Genomic DNA, 18,276 nt, shown 5'->3' on the forward strand with positions numbered 1-18,276 from the left:
AAGGGCCACAAAAATTGGACTGACACCATCTGGATTGGAATCATACACTCCAAATAAAAGTTGTATTGTTTTTCCACATACCTTAAAAGCTTTGCCTTGGTGGAGCTGGACAGATACACTGGTAAGGGGTGAACAGCAGCCCACTCGATGCACATGTTGCTGTCATCTTTTTCAGTTGCTCTTTACCCATCAGTGTCAAAAAATAATTGGTGAAAAACAAGCTTGTAAACATGCAATCTTTGAAATTGAATTGCACACTTTCACCACGGCAAAACAAATCCTAAACATCTCTGTCTGGCTTATTTGAATTGAAAATGTAACGTGTCACCATCTGCGAAATATGCTATCCAGTGGTCCCAGTGGAAGCTGATGACTTCATGAAAAGTGGAACATTATTTTCCTCAATCCACAATTTTTTCTACTATTGTTTTTATGGAACAGCATTTTGGAGGCTGAAAATGCAAATTTTAAAGAAAGGGTCTCAAAGTAGAACTCTTATTGTTCCTGTCTAAACGCAGAAAAACACAACTTGCATGCGCACGCATAAGCACGTTGTATTCCAAACAATTGCTGCACACATTCAACTGCACATTCACCGTTAATATCGGAGACTCCCCAAAGTGAAATTGTCAATACAAATATCCAACAGGTCTAGTATTAAAAATACACTTTTGATTAAAACTGGGAAGACGAGATAATACATGAGATTGGGTCCACAAGAACGGGACGAGACGAGATTAGAACATTACTTTTAAGAAAAGTATAATGAAAAAACACTTTGTATTACCTGACTCACAAAACAGACCAAATAAACCGTTGTTATGATGATATTTAACAATAATAATATGTCATCTTTCACTCTGTTCAAGCTGTGGAATTGCCGTTTGTGGCATGTATTTTGTGACAGGCATTTCATACTGTCTAATGTGAAATGCTGGCTTTTCAACTGTACTGTATTAAAGAGCAGCATTTCTTTGGCAGTGTATTACACTGTAGTCTCAGAGAATGCACACCATTTTGCGCTCTTCTGTTTGTATTTACTTTGCAGATCAAACGCCTCAGTGAGTGTTGACTGTCAGTGTGTAGTTTGTTTTTTTTTTCTCAGATGGGAAAACTGGGTTGGGTGGGTATGTTTAGGTGAGCAGCTTCATTTTGTTTATGTTGCCACCACTTTCAAACAAATTCGGCTCGTTCATGTTGATGGGCTCACCTTCAATATTAACATTCACAGACGGGGGTTGTGGTATTTAGCTTTGCAATTATTTTTTTTTCCTCCTAATTGCTACAACCTTGCATTGCTCATTACGAGGTTCCACTCTTTTGCTGTGTGTATGATAGTTGCCCCGCCTGCCCCCACAAAGACAAAGCGAGTGTATGACTGACAAGACATCTCAACATCTCAATCTGTTGGATGAGACATCTAAGTGCTGAATCAATGCACGACGTAAAACCTCTTTCTGCCTATTTGGCGACGAGAGACGAGGAAAACAGACACGCATGCACATGGCAATATATGGAGACCGGCAAAATGATCAAGTTCATTTTCATTTATGTGGTATTCATTTTTATTTATTTTTTTTATCACAGATCACAAAGCAGACATCTTGTCATGTTTTGATCTTGTGAGATCCCAACCCTAGTGAACAGGGACCATTTGTCATCTGGACATGAGATTTCTCAAAACAAAACAAAATCTTCCGTTTTCTTGACCCAGATTGATATGGCCAATCACAACTTATCACCAGCAGGAATTCAAGCACAACCTCTCTGTTTTGTAGTCTACATTATTGCAGCCTATGTGGTTTGCATCGCCGACAGTCATCTCCTGTCATTTTGGGGGCAAACAGCTGTCCACGTGTCTTAGAGATGATAACACCTTCATCTCTCCTTGGCTCTCCTTCCTTTTTTTACCCCTTCACATGTGCACACCACACATCGCCTTCTCTGTTGCCAACATCACATTTAGAGCACAAACACACCAGTCAACCAGGAAGCAGGAAGTCACCTTCACCTAAAGGTCATTGCTCCCATTACTCTCGCTGTGGGGATGAAAGGATTCATCGAGGAGGGATTCACTTTCACACATTTTTCATGTCGATGGTGCCATGCCAAGCCCAATTTTTTTTATATACATAGGACACACCTGAGTTAGTTTTGAAAATGTCACAAGAACACCGTACCAAACTGCAACTGGGAGGGTGTGATGGATGCCAAGCTCTAAAAGTCAACTGGCTAGTGACAGTTTTTTTTAGACATGCTTGTGCTGTTTGTGAGTGAAAAGAGAATTTGTTACAGTGTGTTCCTTCACTTGAACACTTTTCCCTCCAAGGCCGAGTCTCACGCACACGCAGACACATCCACACAAGCTCGTTCATTTGGTGTGCATAAAAAGGCAACGGAAGCAGATAGCCAGTGACATTCAGAATACTGTTACCGAAAGTGTAGTAGCTGAATAATTTGCTGTAATTACACAACATGTTTTCCAAGCAGCTCGGCGGCAAAAAGAACGATAAAAAAACTTGCTGCCACTTTTAACATAGCCGGGTAATGGACTTGTCATGAATGAAGTGTGAAGCTTGTCCTGACAAGAGCATTACAGTAGGGTGCGTGTCATGTCCTGCCACATCAGGACATTGTGTCACCCTCTGCCCCTCCCCTCTGCTCCTCTACCCGCCACCCCACCCCGACTCAGACCCCATTGCTTGTAGTTGACAGCAGCCGTGTTTCACCAAGTGTTGACAAAATGAATGCCAGCCACACTTATCTCCACTTGCTTCTGTCCTGTGCCACTCCACAGTGTCAAGGCCGGTTCTTAATGTCAGATATGTGACTCAGTGATTTCTGTGAGGTGGGAACGAGACAAAGGACAAAGGCACAGATGGCGAAAGAGAAGGAATAAATGACTGGGTTCCACTTGCAGTGTTCTAGCACACAATGGTTACACTCAAAACTGGAGAAAAGGGACCTTAAGCATCCCAATCAATCCTGTACTCCTTTGAAAGTTTCTGCCCCCTCATGTCTTCTTAGACATGCTTTACGATATTTTTGTCACAACCATTTTTTTTTAAATCTTGGAGCCTGCTCTCACAAGTGATTGGTGGAACATACTACGCAGTGGACCTTCTAAAGTCGAAAGCCGTTGAGGTTGTACCAGTCGAAATTCAACTAGATTTGCCTGTAAAGGTGTGGAAAACCTACATATTGCTCAAGGCTTTAGTTCAGCAAGCGTCAAAGGATTAACTGTGCTTGTGTCCTGCTTATTATTTGAATTTTTAAACTTTTTTTTTTTATTCCAAAACATCAACAAGGAATGTTTAAAGAAGAAGAACAACAACAATATACACCGAGAGTCACATGGACTAAGCAAACACAAAGCAGCACGACTTATCAAAGTCAAGATGGACCATTTTGTTATTTTTATGTTTTATATTTTTTTATTTTTGGTTGACTTATTGTTGAACTTTTACAGCATTGACAAACTTTGCAACGTTACTGCCAGTACAATTTTTTATTATGAAATGATTAGGAATTTCCCAAAACTTCCTGCTTTTCATGACCGATACCCGATCACTTATTTTTATGTGTTATTTTTTTACATTTAAATCTAACTGTAGTTTGTGCACACCTGGAGGTAAGAACGACTCAAACAAAGGTGGATTTGACAACATGTACCTGAAGGTTTGTCCTAACCAAATATTATGACATTACTACTATTAACAAAATGTTAAAAATAGTGGCGGCTCGGAAGTCATGGTTCCAAGTGGGTTACTAGCCGACAAATGCGAGTATCTTCAGGAATACTAAGGGCTGGTCGTCCGGTGCCATTATTTCTATGATTAAATCACAGATTGTTTTAGCCCTCGGATCGTCTCTGGCAAACATTTTGCACTTTCCAAATGTAAACCCCGAACATTGTAGCGATGCTGGTGTTTCAGGTGGCTGATAAGGTTTGATGGGTTGAAGCTTGATGTTTTTTTCCTCTCATTCTGGCATGTTTGCAAAGCATTTGGTGCAATTATCACACAAACTGCCTCTTTGTGAAACAGTGAGAAGTCCCACTCGATTGACGCCATGTTTGTTTACAAGTGAGCTCAGGGGAAGTTACTTTCCCAAAGTGGCGTACACCAATTGTCATAGGGGTTATGTGAATAAAAATGAAAACACTCACAATTACGAGTGTGCCTGAGGAGACATGAAGTTGTTCATTGCTCTGTGTGCATTATATGAACAAATAAGTACATTTAATGATTATCACTGTGCATTAAGTGTTTAATGTTGAAGATTTAATTTATACTGGTGTTCCAATCCCCGCACGGCGCAGCGGTCAAAACCTGTCACTGTGAGTGGGAATTCTCCTGAAAATGAGACTTTATCGTTATCGTTGGCTGCAACTTTCTCCTTGGTAATAAATGAATATACAGACTTAAACCATAGCCATCATGAGTGGAAACAAAAAGTGAAGCTCAAATGCAACCCATTCAAACGGAGGGATGCCAGCATCAGACTGCAATAAAAGATATGTAGGATGATGACTTATCTATTTATCAGTGCTCATGTGAAGCTTTATCAAAAGGTGACCATGCAAAATACACATTTTTGACCTGGAGTAACTATAAAATTAATTAATCCATTAATTATGTAATCTCACCTCATTGCCGTGTTTTTTTTAACGTTATCAAGATTTATCGGTATGATGTCACAATTCTTCATACCTGCCCGATAATTATTCCGATATTTATCATGCGCCCCTAGCATAATTATTATAATATATTAATACAAGTTAACCCGGAAACGTATTATTACTATTTCCATTAGTTTCTATGGCAAAAGTGGTTGAGAATCCAAATATATTGGAGGTCAGCCAGCATCGTGGAACGGATTGAATTTGACTGCAGAAGTTCCATTGTAATTGTAAAAAAATCTCTAAAAAAACATCTGTGATTATCGGCAACATTGTGAAATGTTGCAGGTTATAGTATCTATGACAAAACAGTGTTTTGAGCGTAGCGTGTGCATCATGATGCGGAGGCTGTCACTGTGGGGGAGCGGATGCTTACATATCTGAGGTTATGTTGAGGCTTGAAAAAGCTCAAATTAACTTAAAGTTCCTGTAACATTGTGATGTGCGCACTCGTTCTGTTATGTAAGGTTTTGTTCTTGTCCCATTTGTCACTATATGAGAGCAGAGCGGTCTGTTAGGTTAGACTAATGTGATCTGCGAGTGCTTTGTATGTGAGAAAATGGGTTCGTCAAATGGTTTTCATTCAGCTCATCCATTGCGCACCAGCACGTCTTTCACAACAGTACCACATCATTTATTTATTTATTTATATTTACTGTCTATTTGTATGTGTTTATTTTGAATTGTGCATGGAATTCTAATGAAACTGTACTGCTATGTGCATTGATGGACCTGTCTCTTTTCTTTTCTAGCGCAGAGCTCATATGCAACTTTTGGTACTCATGATGTTATGTTTTTCTGTGTGATATTTTGCTCGATACTTATCTATAATTATGCATTTGCCTTGATTATTACCAAAGAACTAGGAGGCAGTCTTCTGACATTAATTCCCACCCCTTATGACCACTGATTGGTTACAATTATTTGCTTACATTTTAAATGATGTTGCAATCCAGATGTGGACACACAGTAAATAGCCTGTGACGATATTGCGGGAGCGTGTGTTGCATTCATGACACAATTTGGTGATAGTCAATTGAGTATACCACATCTGCGTAATTCCTCCCACATTGGACAAGTCAGTAAATAGCACTGAACAAATTGAGTTTCTCCAGCTTGTGTCACACTCCTTATTGGGATTGAACTGTTGTCATGGCGACATGATGTGAATCAACAAAAGAGGTGACTGATGACATTAACATGACTAATCTTTTTTGTTGTTATTTCGTTCCTGCATTTTCTTTGTCATTGTCTATGTTTCTGTGACCTATTTGTTTGAATAGTTTGTCTGTTTTTCCTTTCCGTTTCCCTTTTTGACTGTACCTCCATGTTGTTTCACCCCACGCATCCCTTCCTACTCTTCCTTCTCTTGTTTAAGACGTGTGTCGCTGGTGTCAGCTGTAGACCACATTTCACTGTACAGCATCACCCTCCCAGATACCAGATGCCAGAAGAACAGTCTGCATTGTATGCGGTACTTAGGGTTGCTTTGTGTTTAAAGGTAACCAGGCTGCGAGCAAACAAAAGGAAAATGGAAGTGTATCAAGGCTGAGCTCCGATTTACATAGTAGAATGCGATGGTGGTGCAAAACAACAAGATGCAGGTGCAGGATGCCCCTTTTGGAGAGTTTTTATCAGTCACTATAGCAACCATGATACATTCTTCCAAAAAGCCCCTTTAAATGTAAACCTATTGTTGATATTCCACGCCTCCATTTTCTTTCGTTTCTCAACTGTAGCCTTTTTTTTTTTATAGCCTCTGTCTTTCTTCCTCAGTCTTTGCCCTTGCACCCCTTCTCATTCGCACCACTCTCAAGGCTTGGGCAAAAAAAGAGGGAGGGAGTTGGGAAATGAAGGGAGAAAGGCAGGAGGAAGACAGGGGAGCATCTGTGTGAGTGAAAGTGATACAAAGTTGGGGGGGGTTGCAGGAGTGAAAATGAGAGAGAGTTTCTTGTCTTGTCCGCTCCTGCTCGCCACTCACTAATTCAGTCTATTCCTCAGACAGAGGCTTTTTTCTTCCCTTTCCCCCAGTGAATGTGCTTTATCTGGCTGGAGTGTCATTCCAGCTGGCCATCTATGTGTGGTTTGGGAATAAATAAGCGTGCATATTTGTACATTGCACCTCTGTGCAAACAAGTTAGGCCAGTGCACAAAAAAGGTGCATTGTATAATTAGCGACTGTATTTTGCGAGTCACCGTCAAGCCAAAGTAGCCCCTCTTGGTTAGGGAATATGTCAGAGTAGCTATCTCTTCTCTCCCTTAATAGCTTCCTTCTTGCACATATTTGGGATGTGTGCCTGCTTCCAGGAAAACCAAACACAAGCCTAATAGTTTGTGTTCTAAGAGGTAAATTAGATGTCGTTTGCAGCTGAGATGGCCAATTACTTTAATAGAATTCAACTCTGTGTAATGAGTTGACATTCTTGTGGAGGAGATACAATGGAACTACGCTTCCGAGCCTATTAGCGTCGGTATCTGGGAGGTTACAGTCAGTTTGTTTGTTGACCATGAATCATATGTGAATATGAACTGAGCCACCATGGCATCAATGGGTGGCCATCAATGTGAATGTGTTAACGATGGCCGCTCTTGCAGACATACGAGACACCGGAGCCAAGCCTGTGATGGTCTACATCCATGGGGGATCCTACATGGAGGGGACGGGAAACATGATCGACGGCAGCGTCCTAGCCAGCTACGGGAACGTCATCGTTATCACCCTTAACTACCGCGTTGGAGTTCTTGGTAAGCAATTTCTTTCTTATGGTTCATCCGCATCATAATTGTTCATTTTTGCTATGGCTTGCTGTGATGTTCTTGTGATAACAGTCAGGGACTGGTACTCCAAAATGCAGACGCCTGATACACTTTTTCCACTGTGACTGGTTCAGAGCTGGTTCAGAGTAGGTTTTCAGAGCTTTGGCTTTTCATTATCGTGGTTACACAGGGGTGCTGATCTGGTGCTGTATTATTTGGTTCAACTCTGGCCCCAAAAGCTTGCTGGGCTGAGTGCTGAACAGTAAAGGTGATACCTCAGGTGATTACCCTCCTGTTATCTCTGTTTCAACGTCATTGCCTAATTTTTTGTCAATATGAGCGCCAGAGCAGACTTTAGTCAGCAAGTGCCGTAATTTTACCGCCCAATTACACAAATGTCTGAAAATATTTTGCACCGCCGACCACAATGTCCTTCAAACAAGGAAGTGAATGACGTGGAGGACTATGAAGATTGAAATTTGTTCACGAATGTCTTAATATTAAATTGCTAACTGTTATGAAGGAGAGTGTTTCCACGGCATACACACTATAAATATGAACATATACTGTACAGTAAGTCATTATCTAGGTTTATCCCGTTAATCCACACCCATATTATCATAATTTATATTTAAATTATGTTTTTTGTGGTTATTTCTCAGGTACTATCTCACATTGGTAGACATTTTATTTTGGAGAGCAGGAAGTGTATCATCTCTGTGACGGAGCTGAGTTTGGTCACTGCTTTATGGTCACATTCAAGAACAAATACTGTAGTCTTGAATAAAAGTTATTATTTACTTCAACTCCAGCTCTCGACTAAATTTGCACCAGCACCAAAGTTCACTGCAGTGGCGAAGGGGTGTTAGTCTGAGCAGAAGACGGGAATTTATCGATACTCAAGAGTACTTGAGTCAGGGTGGAGGAACTCCTTGGTGGGCAGTGCGGGAAAGGCTGGGCAGTGACAGTAACAGTAACGGGCAGGGAGGAAGGTGAATCACACTGTAAGATGCAGCAATGATTCCACATCAGGGCCTTCTAAGGAGTTATACATCAGGGCGCTGCAATAAGGGATGAATGGTAGGGGAGGGGGGATCCTGACAATAACAGACAGACAATCAACAGTAAATACACAGATTGGTTTCTGTGGTAATGTCATGTTATTAGTCATGTAGTGGCAGTGTGCATTTATTTACTTAACTGCAGAGAGTACCGGGTGTTATTTGTACAAACAAATTGTACAAAATAATGCTATTAAAGCAAATAAATGGCAAGAACCAAGGCAGAGTAGACCCAGGCACCCTGGGCGGAACTACCTGAAGGAGCATCATGAAAGGCCCTTATGTACTTTGGAAGGTGCTGCTGGTTTGGTTAAAAATGGAGTTTCAATCGACTCTGTACTTAATTTTTGTGCGTGTGTGTGTGTGTTTTATTGTTTTTCTTAAGTGGTAAAAAAGGAGGAATCTCTCCGGGCACTTATTTTTTTTCAATTGACCCGCCTGGCAATTAACTGAGGCACTGCATATAGCAGAGTGGAAGTGACTATTTGAGGAAATTCGGCGTGTGTCTTGTGGGGAATTAAAATGAATTTTAAATGCCAGTCATTTAAAATAATGAGAGTTGGAGCCCAGAAGAAGATCCTGTGGAAGGGAATGATGAGTTCCTAGCCTGAGTTGTGTTTGGCTGCCGATTGACTCACACAGCTGAATCCTCTTTCAGACACGTGGTGTGTGTGTGTGTGTGTGTGTGTGTGCGTGTGTGTTTATGGAGGTGGTAGTGGAGAGAGGCAGAGAAACAGAGGGAAGGACTGAGCTCCATGGAAACAGCTGCAGCAACACAAAATGGAGTTGGTTAGCGCACTAACCAAACATTCAACTTATTTCACCCATCTTTATCATAATGCAGATTATTTCCATCATTACGGCTTCTACATTAAGATTATAAAACCTTTGAACATAAAACACATTTTTTGAATTCAGAGAAAAGTAATTTTCAGAGTACCTCACTGTAACCACACATTTTGTTTCCCTCAGCCATTGGATTAAAGCAAGCCACTGCAAAACAATAGCAATTGCAGCATAAATAAACATACACTCAGCATACATATTCAGCTGTGGTATTTACTGTACAATATGCTTAATTTTAGATCATATTAGCCCCTATAAATGTAAATATGACTCCAGTAGTCATAATAATACATGATTCTATTTTTGTGACTGCTACTCACTCTTGTTACATTTCTTATTATTTAATACAGGGGTCTTCAATTAAAATTGAGTAAGGTTTTTTCACAGCAAAGGTCTGACCCGCAAACTGCCTCTGTGATTGGTCCGCGAGCATGATTATTTGTTATGATATTTCCCATTCAGTTTAATTGGTGACGGTCCGTAAAGGGCCATCACTGGGTCCGGATCGGGACCGAGGTCCGTCATTTGGTGATGGCTGATTTAATATAACCATGATTTATTACCTAAGTCAAACTATTCAGTGCAATTCATAAATCTCAGTCATTCCACAATGGATGTGTATAGCATCCAGTATATTTGCATTTTTAGGCAAGGCAAGTTTATTTATAGACCACAATTTGTACACAAGGTAAATCAAAGTGTTTTGACCGCAGGTGGTATCTTACAAAACGAAAGAGAAAAAAGGTTTTCCTTCAACGCAATTTAACATACACTCAGGGCCTGATGTACGAAGAGCCGAAATAACCCGTACTAAATTGCTTGAGGGAAGTAACAAATTGCACACACTAATGCCGGTGATCTACTATGATTGCGTGCACATTTTTTAACAGGTGACAAAAGTGGTGCGGATCCTTACTTAAATGAGGATTTTGCATGTGGCACCGGCTGTCACCATGGAGAGTGTGAGAGAGCAGGGTGGCCGTAAAAAATAAGAGGTTTGAAGCCATGCAGTTGAACTCCAGCAGACTCGCATCATTATAATGATGCTACCTTAGTGTATTGTGTTATTTAATATACTCTACACGTTTTACACTCCAACATGTCGTGTAATTATACGTGTTTTGCACTACACCCTATTAAAAAATATTTACAATTTATTAGGTTATGATATTCATGCAAACGTAGAAAATGTACATACTGTAAATAGTGTTATCTACTTGCATGTTACTTAGATAGCTGAAGCCAGGTGAAAATCCACACTAAGCGCATGGCTTGTTACGAGACCGGCACACTGCGATGATGCGCTGGAATGATCTCAGGCGCAAGAAAATGCAGTCTTGCAAGGATTTTTTCCATAGGAGATATGACATGGCTCCTTTTTGAATCTGGCTCCAAATCAGCCCTTCCAATAGCTCAAAAATGGCATTGCTGGATAGACGATATGTCTCCACTATTTTTATTTCTGACAGTCCAAATATGTTGACAAGCGCACGGAAGATTCGCTCTCTCCCCAGGCGGGCCCCGCCCCACTGTTTGTGCAGGGTTTCATTACATTTGATATTCATATTTGCTAGTCTGTTGGACGCAATTTAAGGCACGAAAAAATAAAAAAAAATTGCATAAACGAACCTTACTCAATTTTAACTGTGTTAAGTGCACGTGAGAGATGCATCCTGTGTGGATAACGGGTGCTCCCCGAGTGATGAGTCTTGCTGAGTGTGTTGATGTTGTTTTTTATTGTGAAGGTAATGAGTTGCATCACACAAACTTGACGACATTAACCCAAAACTGTTTTTGATGGAGATGAGATTGCTACATTCTATCGATTTTGTCATCAAGGCTGCTTGCCTTGAATGTGTTTCTTCTGCCAATTTTGTACTCTATCAATTTGAGTGTTGTAATCAACATTGCAGGGGTGTATCGTGGCCCCGTAGAGTCCTGGCTGAACATGCTGCATCCCGCTGCTGGTGTGGGGCTCAGCGTATAAACCTAATATGCATCCATGCTCATATTTCTTTTATGGCACTTCAATTATGACTCAGATGTTTCTACTCTCACTGCCACATTTCGCTAAATGTCATTCTACATGCATGCACACGCACCCTCCAAACAGGGAATGCCAGTACTCCAAGAAAGCACACACATATGTAATAATTCACAAACAAATACAACATGAAAAAAACAACCCGTGCACACGCACAGATGTGCTTTGCTTACATGCACAAACACACAGAGTTGGTCTCTTGGTGAGCGCCTTCTGAGAAATAAGCAGAGAAGAAGTGGTGCGTGTGCTTGGGCGATAATGTAGCATGGTCCGATAATCTCCCCATGGTGCGGCTTTAACTGTTATTACAGACACACTCATACAGAGCAAATAAAACCAAGGCCAGAGAGAAATCAGAGCATGATGGGCAAATTAGCACTAAGCTGTCTGGACGCCATCGCTTCGAAAGTGTGACCTACCATTCTCCCAACAACCGATATCACAGTTTGTCCTTATTTTTAGCTAGTTTGCATGAACTCATTAACAGACTGAGTGGTAATTACAAATAAAGACGACTAATGGTCCTTTTCCACTGCATGGTACCAACTTTTTTTTACCTTCATTGACGTGTTTTCGCTGCGAAAAGTTGGCACCCTAGCTACTATGAGACATTACTTTTACTGTTCCTCGTACCTGCCAAGAGTGACAAGCTGATACCGCATGTTTGATCGCTGCTAGTTTCCCATTGGTCCAACATATCCGTCATCACTGTAACATTTATGGAGCCACACAATAATAAACTGCTCTGTGCCTTAACTCTGGATGATGCAGTATTCTACTCCTCAGTCACCACTTTGCTTGCTGTTCTCCATGTCCTCTCGAATAAAATGTGTCTCGTGAAGACAGGACACCCTCCATTGTTTGTTTTTTATCATGATCCCGCTGATGCGTTGAAATGCACCTTTTGTTTTTGCCGTTTTTGCACTAAACGGAGCAAATGATAAACAGTGGAAATATGGAATAAGCTTACAATAATAATTATAATTAACAAGTAGTGCATTCTCTGCCAGCTCATCACCACATTAGTACACATTACAGATTCAATCCCCAGTTGTTAACATCATTGTGTGCTTTTATGTCAGCTAATATGTTTGATTAAAACGTTGCTTGTTGGGTAATGAAGGTTTTATAACGGTGGCAGTTTTTGAGAACAATTTGTACGTCAACCAGTGTTTGTAGTGTTGTACGAGTCTCATTAAACAGGCTGAGTGATAATTAGAAATAAAGAGTGGTATGTAGGTTAATGGACGCATTTCATCTGCTACAAGACTCCTAGATGAATGCTTGCATGAGGTCATCTGACAGTCAAAGCCAGGGAAAATGCTTCAGATGTTACTTCACCTCTTGTGACGCTTCCAGTCAAGTGCTGCTCATTATCTTCACTTAATATCATAAATAAAATCAGCAATTTAGTCCCTCACAAGGGGAACCAATTCAATGTAAATAGACAAATAAATTAATAAAGATTATGAAAAGCTGTTTTAATTAGGACGCTTCAAGGGATGAGGGAATAATGGAGGCAGGGAGAATTAGACAAGATAATGAGTTTAAAGTGAAAGTAGACAAGGCAACTCGAACCATGTTTTCTGACACTAATATAGCTCCAACGCTATCCACGGGCAGTTGGAATATGGTATTAATAATGCAATAAACACCTTTTGAAATACACACAACAGTCTGAATATTTAACTCCATCAGAAACAACTGGCAACTGCAGCACTCACTAACAAATCTGTACAGAAAGCTATTTGAATGCGGCTAATGAAAAAAAAAAAAACATTTACACCAGCATATTGCGACAAATTGGCGCCAAAACCTTTCTAAATGTCACTGATGAATGTTTTATTCATAGTTTTCAATTGTTTTGTTTGAGATACACCATATCTTCAGTTATCGTCGTCCCCAGCTTTTCGATGTTACTCCTAATGGATCAGAATTATGGAGAGACGCAGCTCAGCGTGTTATGAAATATAGATGCGGCATTTGTTTTGTTTCCTAAAGACGAGCGGCAGTAGATACCATCTATTTTTCAGCACGCTTTTTAGAACATTTGTGAGACTCTGCAGTGAAACGACAAACTATGTGTACTTTGAGTTGTGATATTGTTAAGACACCGCCACTCGTGTTCCAATTAAAGATGAGTCCACAAAGTGCTATCGTCCTCCTGCAGCTTGCAGCTCCGTGCTGCTGAAACGGTAATTATTGCTTCAAAGAGTACACCACAATTCTCCTGAGTCCCCATTTAGAAACTTTTACATCTCACCCTCTTGCCGTGTAGACGATTGAACTTTTCAGATCTAACCGTTAATCACTTGTTGACCCACCGCGGGACGATTAGCACTCAGCGAGCTTTGAGTCGGGTCACTCACTTCAGGTCAGGAACCAAAATTGATGTGCATGTGTGTGTAAAAGAGACAGGATGGGAATATTTGAGCTACAGTGTATGTGTGTGTTCTGACTAGCCACACCTCTCTAATGACGGGTAATGACTCTCAGCAAGAAGGGAGTATCTTGTATCACTGCTCTTTACAAATATAATTACTCACTGGCTCTCCAGAGCATGTCAATTTCCCAGTCCACTGGGTGTTGGTAGCAGTGAGAGGAAGCGATTTCATTAGCAGTTCCAGATGCATTAAAAATTAACAAAGGCTACCTGTCTTTCCAAAACGCGGTCAGGTAGCGTCCGAAGGGGGGTAGTTTTCTCCTCTGATAATTGGTGACCTTTGTGATGACCGCCTCTAAGATCTCCCTGATTGCAGCCGCTTTTATTTCCGGACCAGTACCGGGAAGATATGTCAGCACAGTTCATTCAAGTCACGCTGGCCTTGAAAAGAACAGTTTTAGATCCAATCAAAATAAGCTTAATCTTTATATGATTGTATCTGAGAGAGGAACTCCTAGAGCCTAAATCTTCAGTGTGATGATGGTGCAATGTATTTTCCAGCCAGTGTGTGTTGTGACTCTGTCCCACATGTCCTTCTTTTTAAAGAATGTGGCTTGTGGTAATTTATCCACGGACTCTGGGAGAAACTGATTTAGCTTGTTTGAACAGCCCTTCACAGGGGAATCTCAGGTGAATATACACTATATTGGCAAACAAAAATAGAGATACGCTTTTAATCAATTAAGTAATCAATCTAGGTTTGGGCGAGGCCCCTGAGTTCACCTTGAAGCTTAATGCGTTTGTATACCAAAACATTTTGCACAATTCTATGCTTCTTAGTTTGTGGAGAAAGTTTAGCAAAGGGCAAAACAAGGTCCATCAGGCATGGTTAGATGAAGTTTTTGGGGAAGAATCCTTGTGGAGTACAGTGGGAATTGAAAGCCTGGTGTCACAATATTTTAGTCCAGTGGAGTTTCAAAGGTTGAACACCAACCGTTCCAGTACCCTGATTGATTTTGGATTTAGAATCATTTTTACATTCATTCATTTTCTGTGCTGCTTAATCCTCATTAAGGTGGCGGGGGTATGATGGAGCCTATCCCAGCTGACTTTGGGTGAGAGGCAGGGCACACCCTGGACTGATCGCCAGCCAGTCGCAGGGCACATATCGACAAACAACCCCTCACACTCACATTCATACCTAAGGACAATTTAGAGTCGCCAGTTAACCTAACCTAACCTTTTTGGAATCAGGGAGGAAACCGGAGTACCCAGAGAAAACACATGCATGCACAGGAAGAACAAACTCCACACAGATTCCAACCCTGATTTTCCAGATCTCCTGGCTGTGTGGCCAACATGCTGACCGCTATCCCGCCATGTGGCCCAATAGGAAATCCTTTAAATAGAAATGTCCCTGTTCCAAGGACAAACTGTTGCTATGACAAAACCTTTGAAACTGCACAAAATGTTTCTTGGAACATTTTAAAGGGGTAGTTCGGAATTTTTGGCATGAAGTTGTATGACATCCCCATCAGCATTATAGTCCAATAACAGCGACTTACCCCCCACTGGGCTCCTAAGTCCAGTTCTGGTCACATTTCCGTGATGACGAACGTAGTTCCACTTATTTGCTGGGGACAATTAAGTAAAGAGTTTGACTTCTGAAGACAATATGCATTCAAAAGATTAAAACATTTGCATCACAAAAATGCCTTTTTAAAAAAAATCAGACCTCACAAAATGCTTGGCGTTATATCTTTCTCCCACCCTATCCCTGCGCACTGTCGCCTGTGCGTTCATGTGTATGTGAGACGCTCGCATTTTTACCTGCAGAAAACGATGTGGGAAAAAAAAACGAAATGATGAATGAATGGCCCTTTTTTTGTGAACTTACTGTTGCATACGTTCACATGCGAGTGCTGGCATTCATAACTTTCTTTGCCCCCATGGCAGGTTATTTTGAGGTCAAAATAAAAAATCCGCTGACAGCGAGTCAGCAACGCACAGGGTGTTTTGTTCGGGCACTCAATTTCGGGGCACAGGGAAAATCGATCAATGTACGAAAACCGAGGCAAAACTTGTGATGAAAACCAAATTATACAAAAACTGGGGAGTATGAAAAGCAAGGTTTGACTGTACTGTATGTAGTATTGTTTGTAATATGCTACAACTATGCCTGGTTTTGAAATACAGTTGGCAGTTTTATCAGAGCCATACACTCTTTTCTATACCATATGTTCTCATTAGGTTCATGGGTAAGCTGGAGCCTATCCCAGCTGACTTTGGACGAGAGGCTGAGTAAACCCTGGTCGGGTCGCCAGTCAATCACAGGGCACATGTAGACAACCATTCACACTCATAATCACTCCTATGGAGAATTTTAATTTCTCATTAACCTAACGTGCATGTTTTTGGGACTGGAGTACCCAGAGAAAACACATACCCACACACACACAGGAACAACATGAAAACTCCAAACGCAGATGTTCCAATGGACGGTCAAACCTGGAAGTCCTAACCACTTTGCCACCACGTCATCCAGTTTTATCAGAAATGAAAAAAGGACAAAAAAGTGAAAGCTGTTGATGTTGTTCAAATACATATTCAGTCAAATGCTCTCATCAAGACAGTGCCACCTAGTCAAGTTACCACTTAGCGACCGACGATCTAATTGGTCCCCAATTGATATGACAGAAGGATTGTTTGTCCAATCACCTTGCAAGTTTAATATGCCTGCTCTTTTCCACACCGTTTCTTTTGGCAATTTCCCAAATGGGTTTGTGAAACACACCATCTGGTGTTGTCAGGTTAATAGTTTATAGGTTTCTGATTACACATTACAGTGCAACTGTTGTGCTCCACTGTAAACTGAGTTGCACCCAGATTGCTCGTGACCCTCCTGACACTGTGCATTGATGCATGTTGGCTAAATAACATTACTGTAAGATGCCAGCTCCTGAGTACCATGACCCCATTTACACAATGCAACCCAATGCACTTTTGTTTAAACATAAATGCTTCCTTGCTGGCCAGAACGGGAACATTTGTATTTGTTTCCTCAGGCTAGATGCAGCCCACACACTGATAGTGGTACAACTGAAGCTGATGGATTACTACTAAAAACACAAGGTATAAAAAATAATTTTCCTATTAGGTGGCACGAGCATGAAGAGCAACCGACAGGGAAATGACAAGCATGAACAAATATAGCTGTAGGAAGCACTCACGTTCCCTTGTTTGTACAAAACAATCCTCACATTATTTGGTCATGAAACAGCAAGAGGGGTCCAACAGTATGATGCTCTTTGAGGTATGCAATATCAACATATCATTGTCACAATAACGGACACTCCTGATGCAAATTTTAAGACCAGTTGAAAATGTGCATGAATTTACATTTTGCACTGTTGGATCTTAAGGAGGTTAAGTAGAGCTTCAAAATGCAAAAAGAAAAAATGGGAGTGAGACAAAAAACATTTTGAGTAAGCAACTCAGTAATTAGTAGCTACGCCATTCTTGTTAATCACTTCAAACATTGGTTTGGGCATGCTTGATGCCGGTGTGTCCAGGTGGTGAAGATGGCTTCACGGAGGGCATCCACAATCGTCCCGTGTCTTGACGGACAGCCAATCGGATCCTCCGGCTCAGGGCCGAGTCTGAACACTAACAGTAATAGTCATTAACACTGGGCTCCGACAACACACACCTTCACCACTTATTTGTAGAAATAAACAATCTGGTAGCAAATATGGACCGTACATGTCAGCTATAGGACTTAACAGGAGCGCTTAACATGTTCATATGCTACACCCCCAGGGAAAAACAGTTACAGATACATACAAGAATGTATTAATCCAGACTGACTTGGTGTAAGAATGCATATAGACTTGTTAGAAGATAAGCTTTCACCGCTGCTTGATCGCACCCTCGAGGCATTTGGGAACTTGCTGCATACTGTCTCTTTAATTTTGGGTTTCAGCTAACATATAGTCATGGAAAAAATCATCAGACCACCCTTGTTACTTCAGCATATTGATGTTAATGCCTGGTACAAGTAAAGGTACATTTGTTTGGACACATATAATGATGATAACAAATATAGCTCTTAAGAGCTGATCTGGCAACTTCCATGGTTTTCTTGATAATAACCAAAATCACTTAAGTTCTTACATGAATAGCTATAGGATTGTACTGCCCAAAAAATATGAGCTATTTTTGTTGTCATTGTTATATTTGCCCAAACAAAGGTAAATTTTGTTGTGTCAGGCATTAAAATGAACAAGAAACTGAAGAAACAAGGGTGGTCTAATATTTTTTTCCATGACTGTATGGAGATTCTGAGCAGAAGACTTGGCTGGAAGAGGTCCAGCACTCACTTATTTGAAATATGTACTTAGTTTCATACCTGTTGCCATTATCATTTGGACAAATTCCTCCAAATAAAGCAAATAAGAAAACATTTATTCATGTTATTAATATTCCAAAGTAAGGGGTTGATTTA

General features: G+C 40.8%; 1 protein-coding gene across 3 annotated transcripts in view; it reads left to right on the top strand.

Annotated features, from left to right (window-relative positions):
* The window catches only part of LOC129189626 (neuroligin-3-like), a 192,051-nt gene that overhangs the window by 62,485 nt on the left and 111,290 nt on the right, over positions 1-18,276 (top strand). For all 3 annotated transcript variants that reach the window (XM_054791496.1, XM_054791497.1, XM_054791498.1), the window contains one exon: positions 7,277-7,426. In XM_054791496.1, coding sequence (XP_054647471.1) covers positions 7,277-7,426 — 150 coding nt within the window. The remainder of the gene's footprint in view (positions 1-7,276; positions 7,427-18,276) is intronic.

The sequence above is a fragment of the Dunckerocampus dactyliophorus genome, chromosome 11 (assembly GCF_027744805.1).
Source record: "Dunckerocampus dactyliophorus isolate RoL2022-P2 chromosome 11, RoL_Ddac_1.1, whole genome shotgun sequence".
Lineage (NCBI taxonomy): Eukaryota > Metazoa > Chordata > Actinopteri > Syngnathiformes > Syngnathidae > Dunckerocampus > Dunckerocampus dactyliophorus.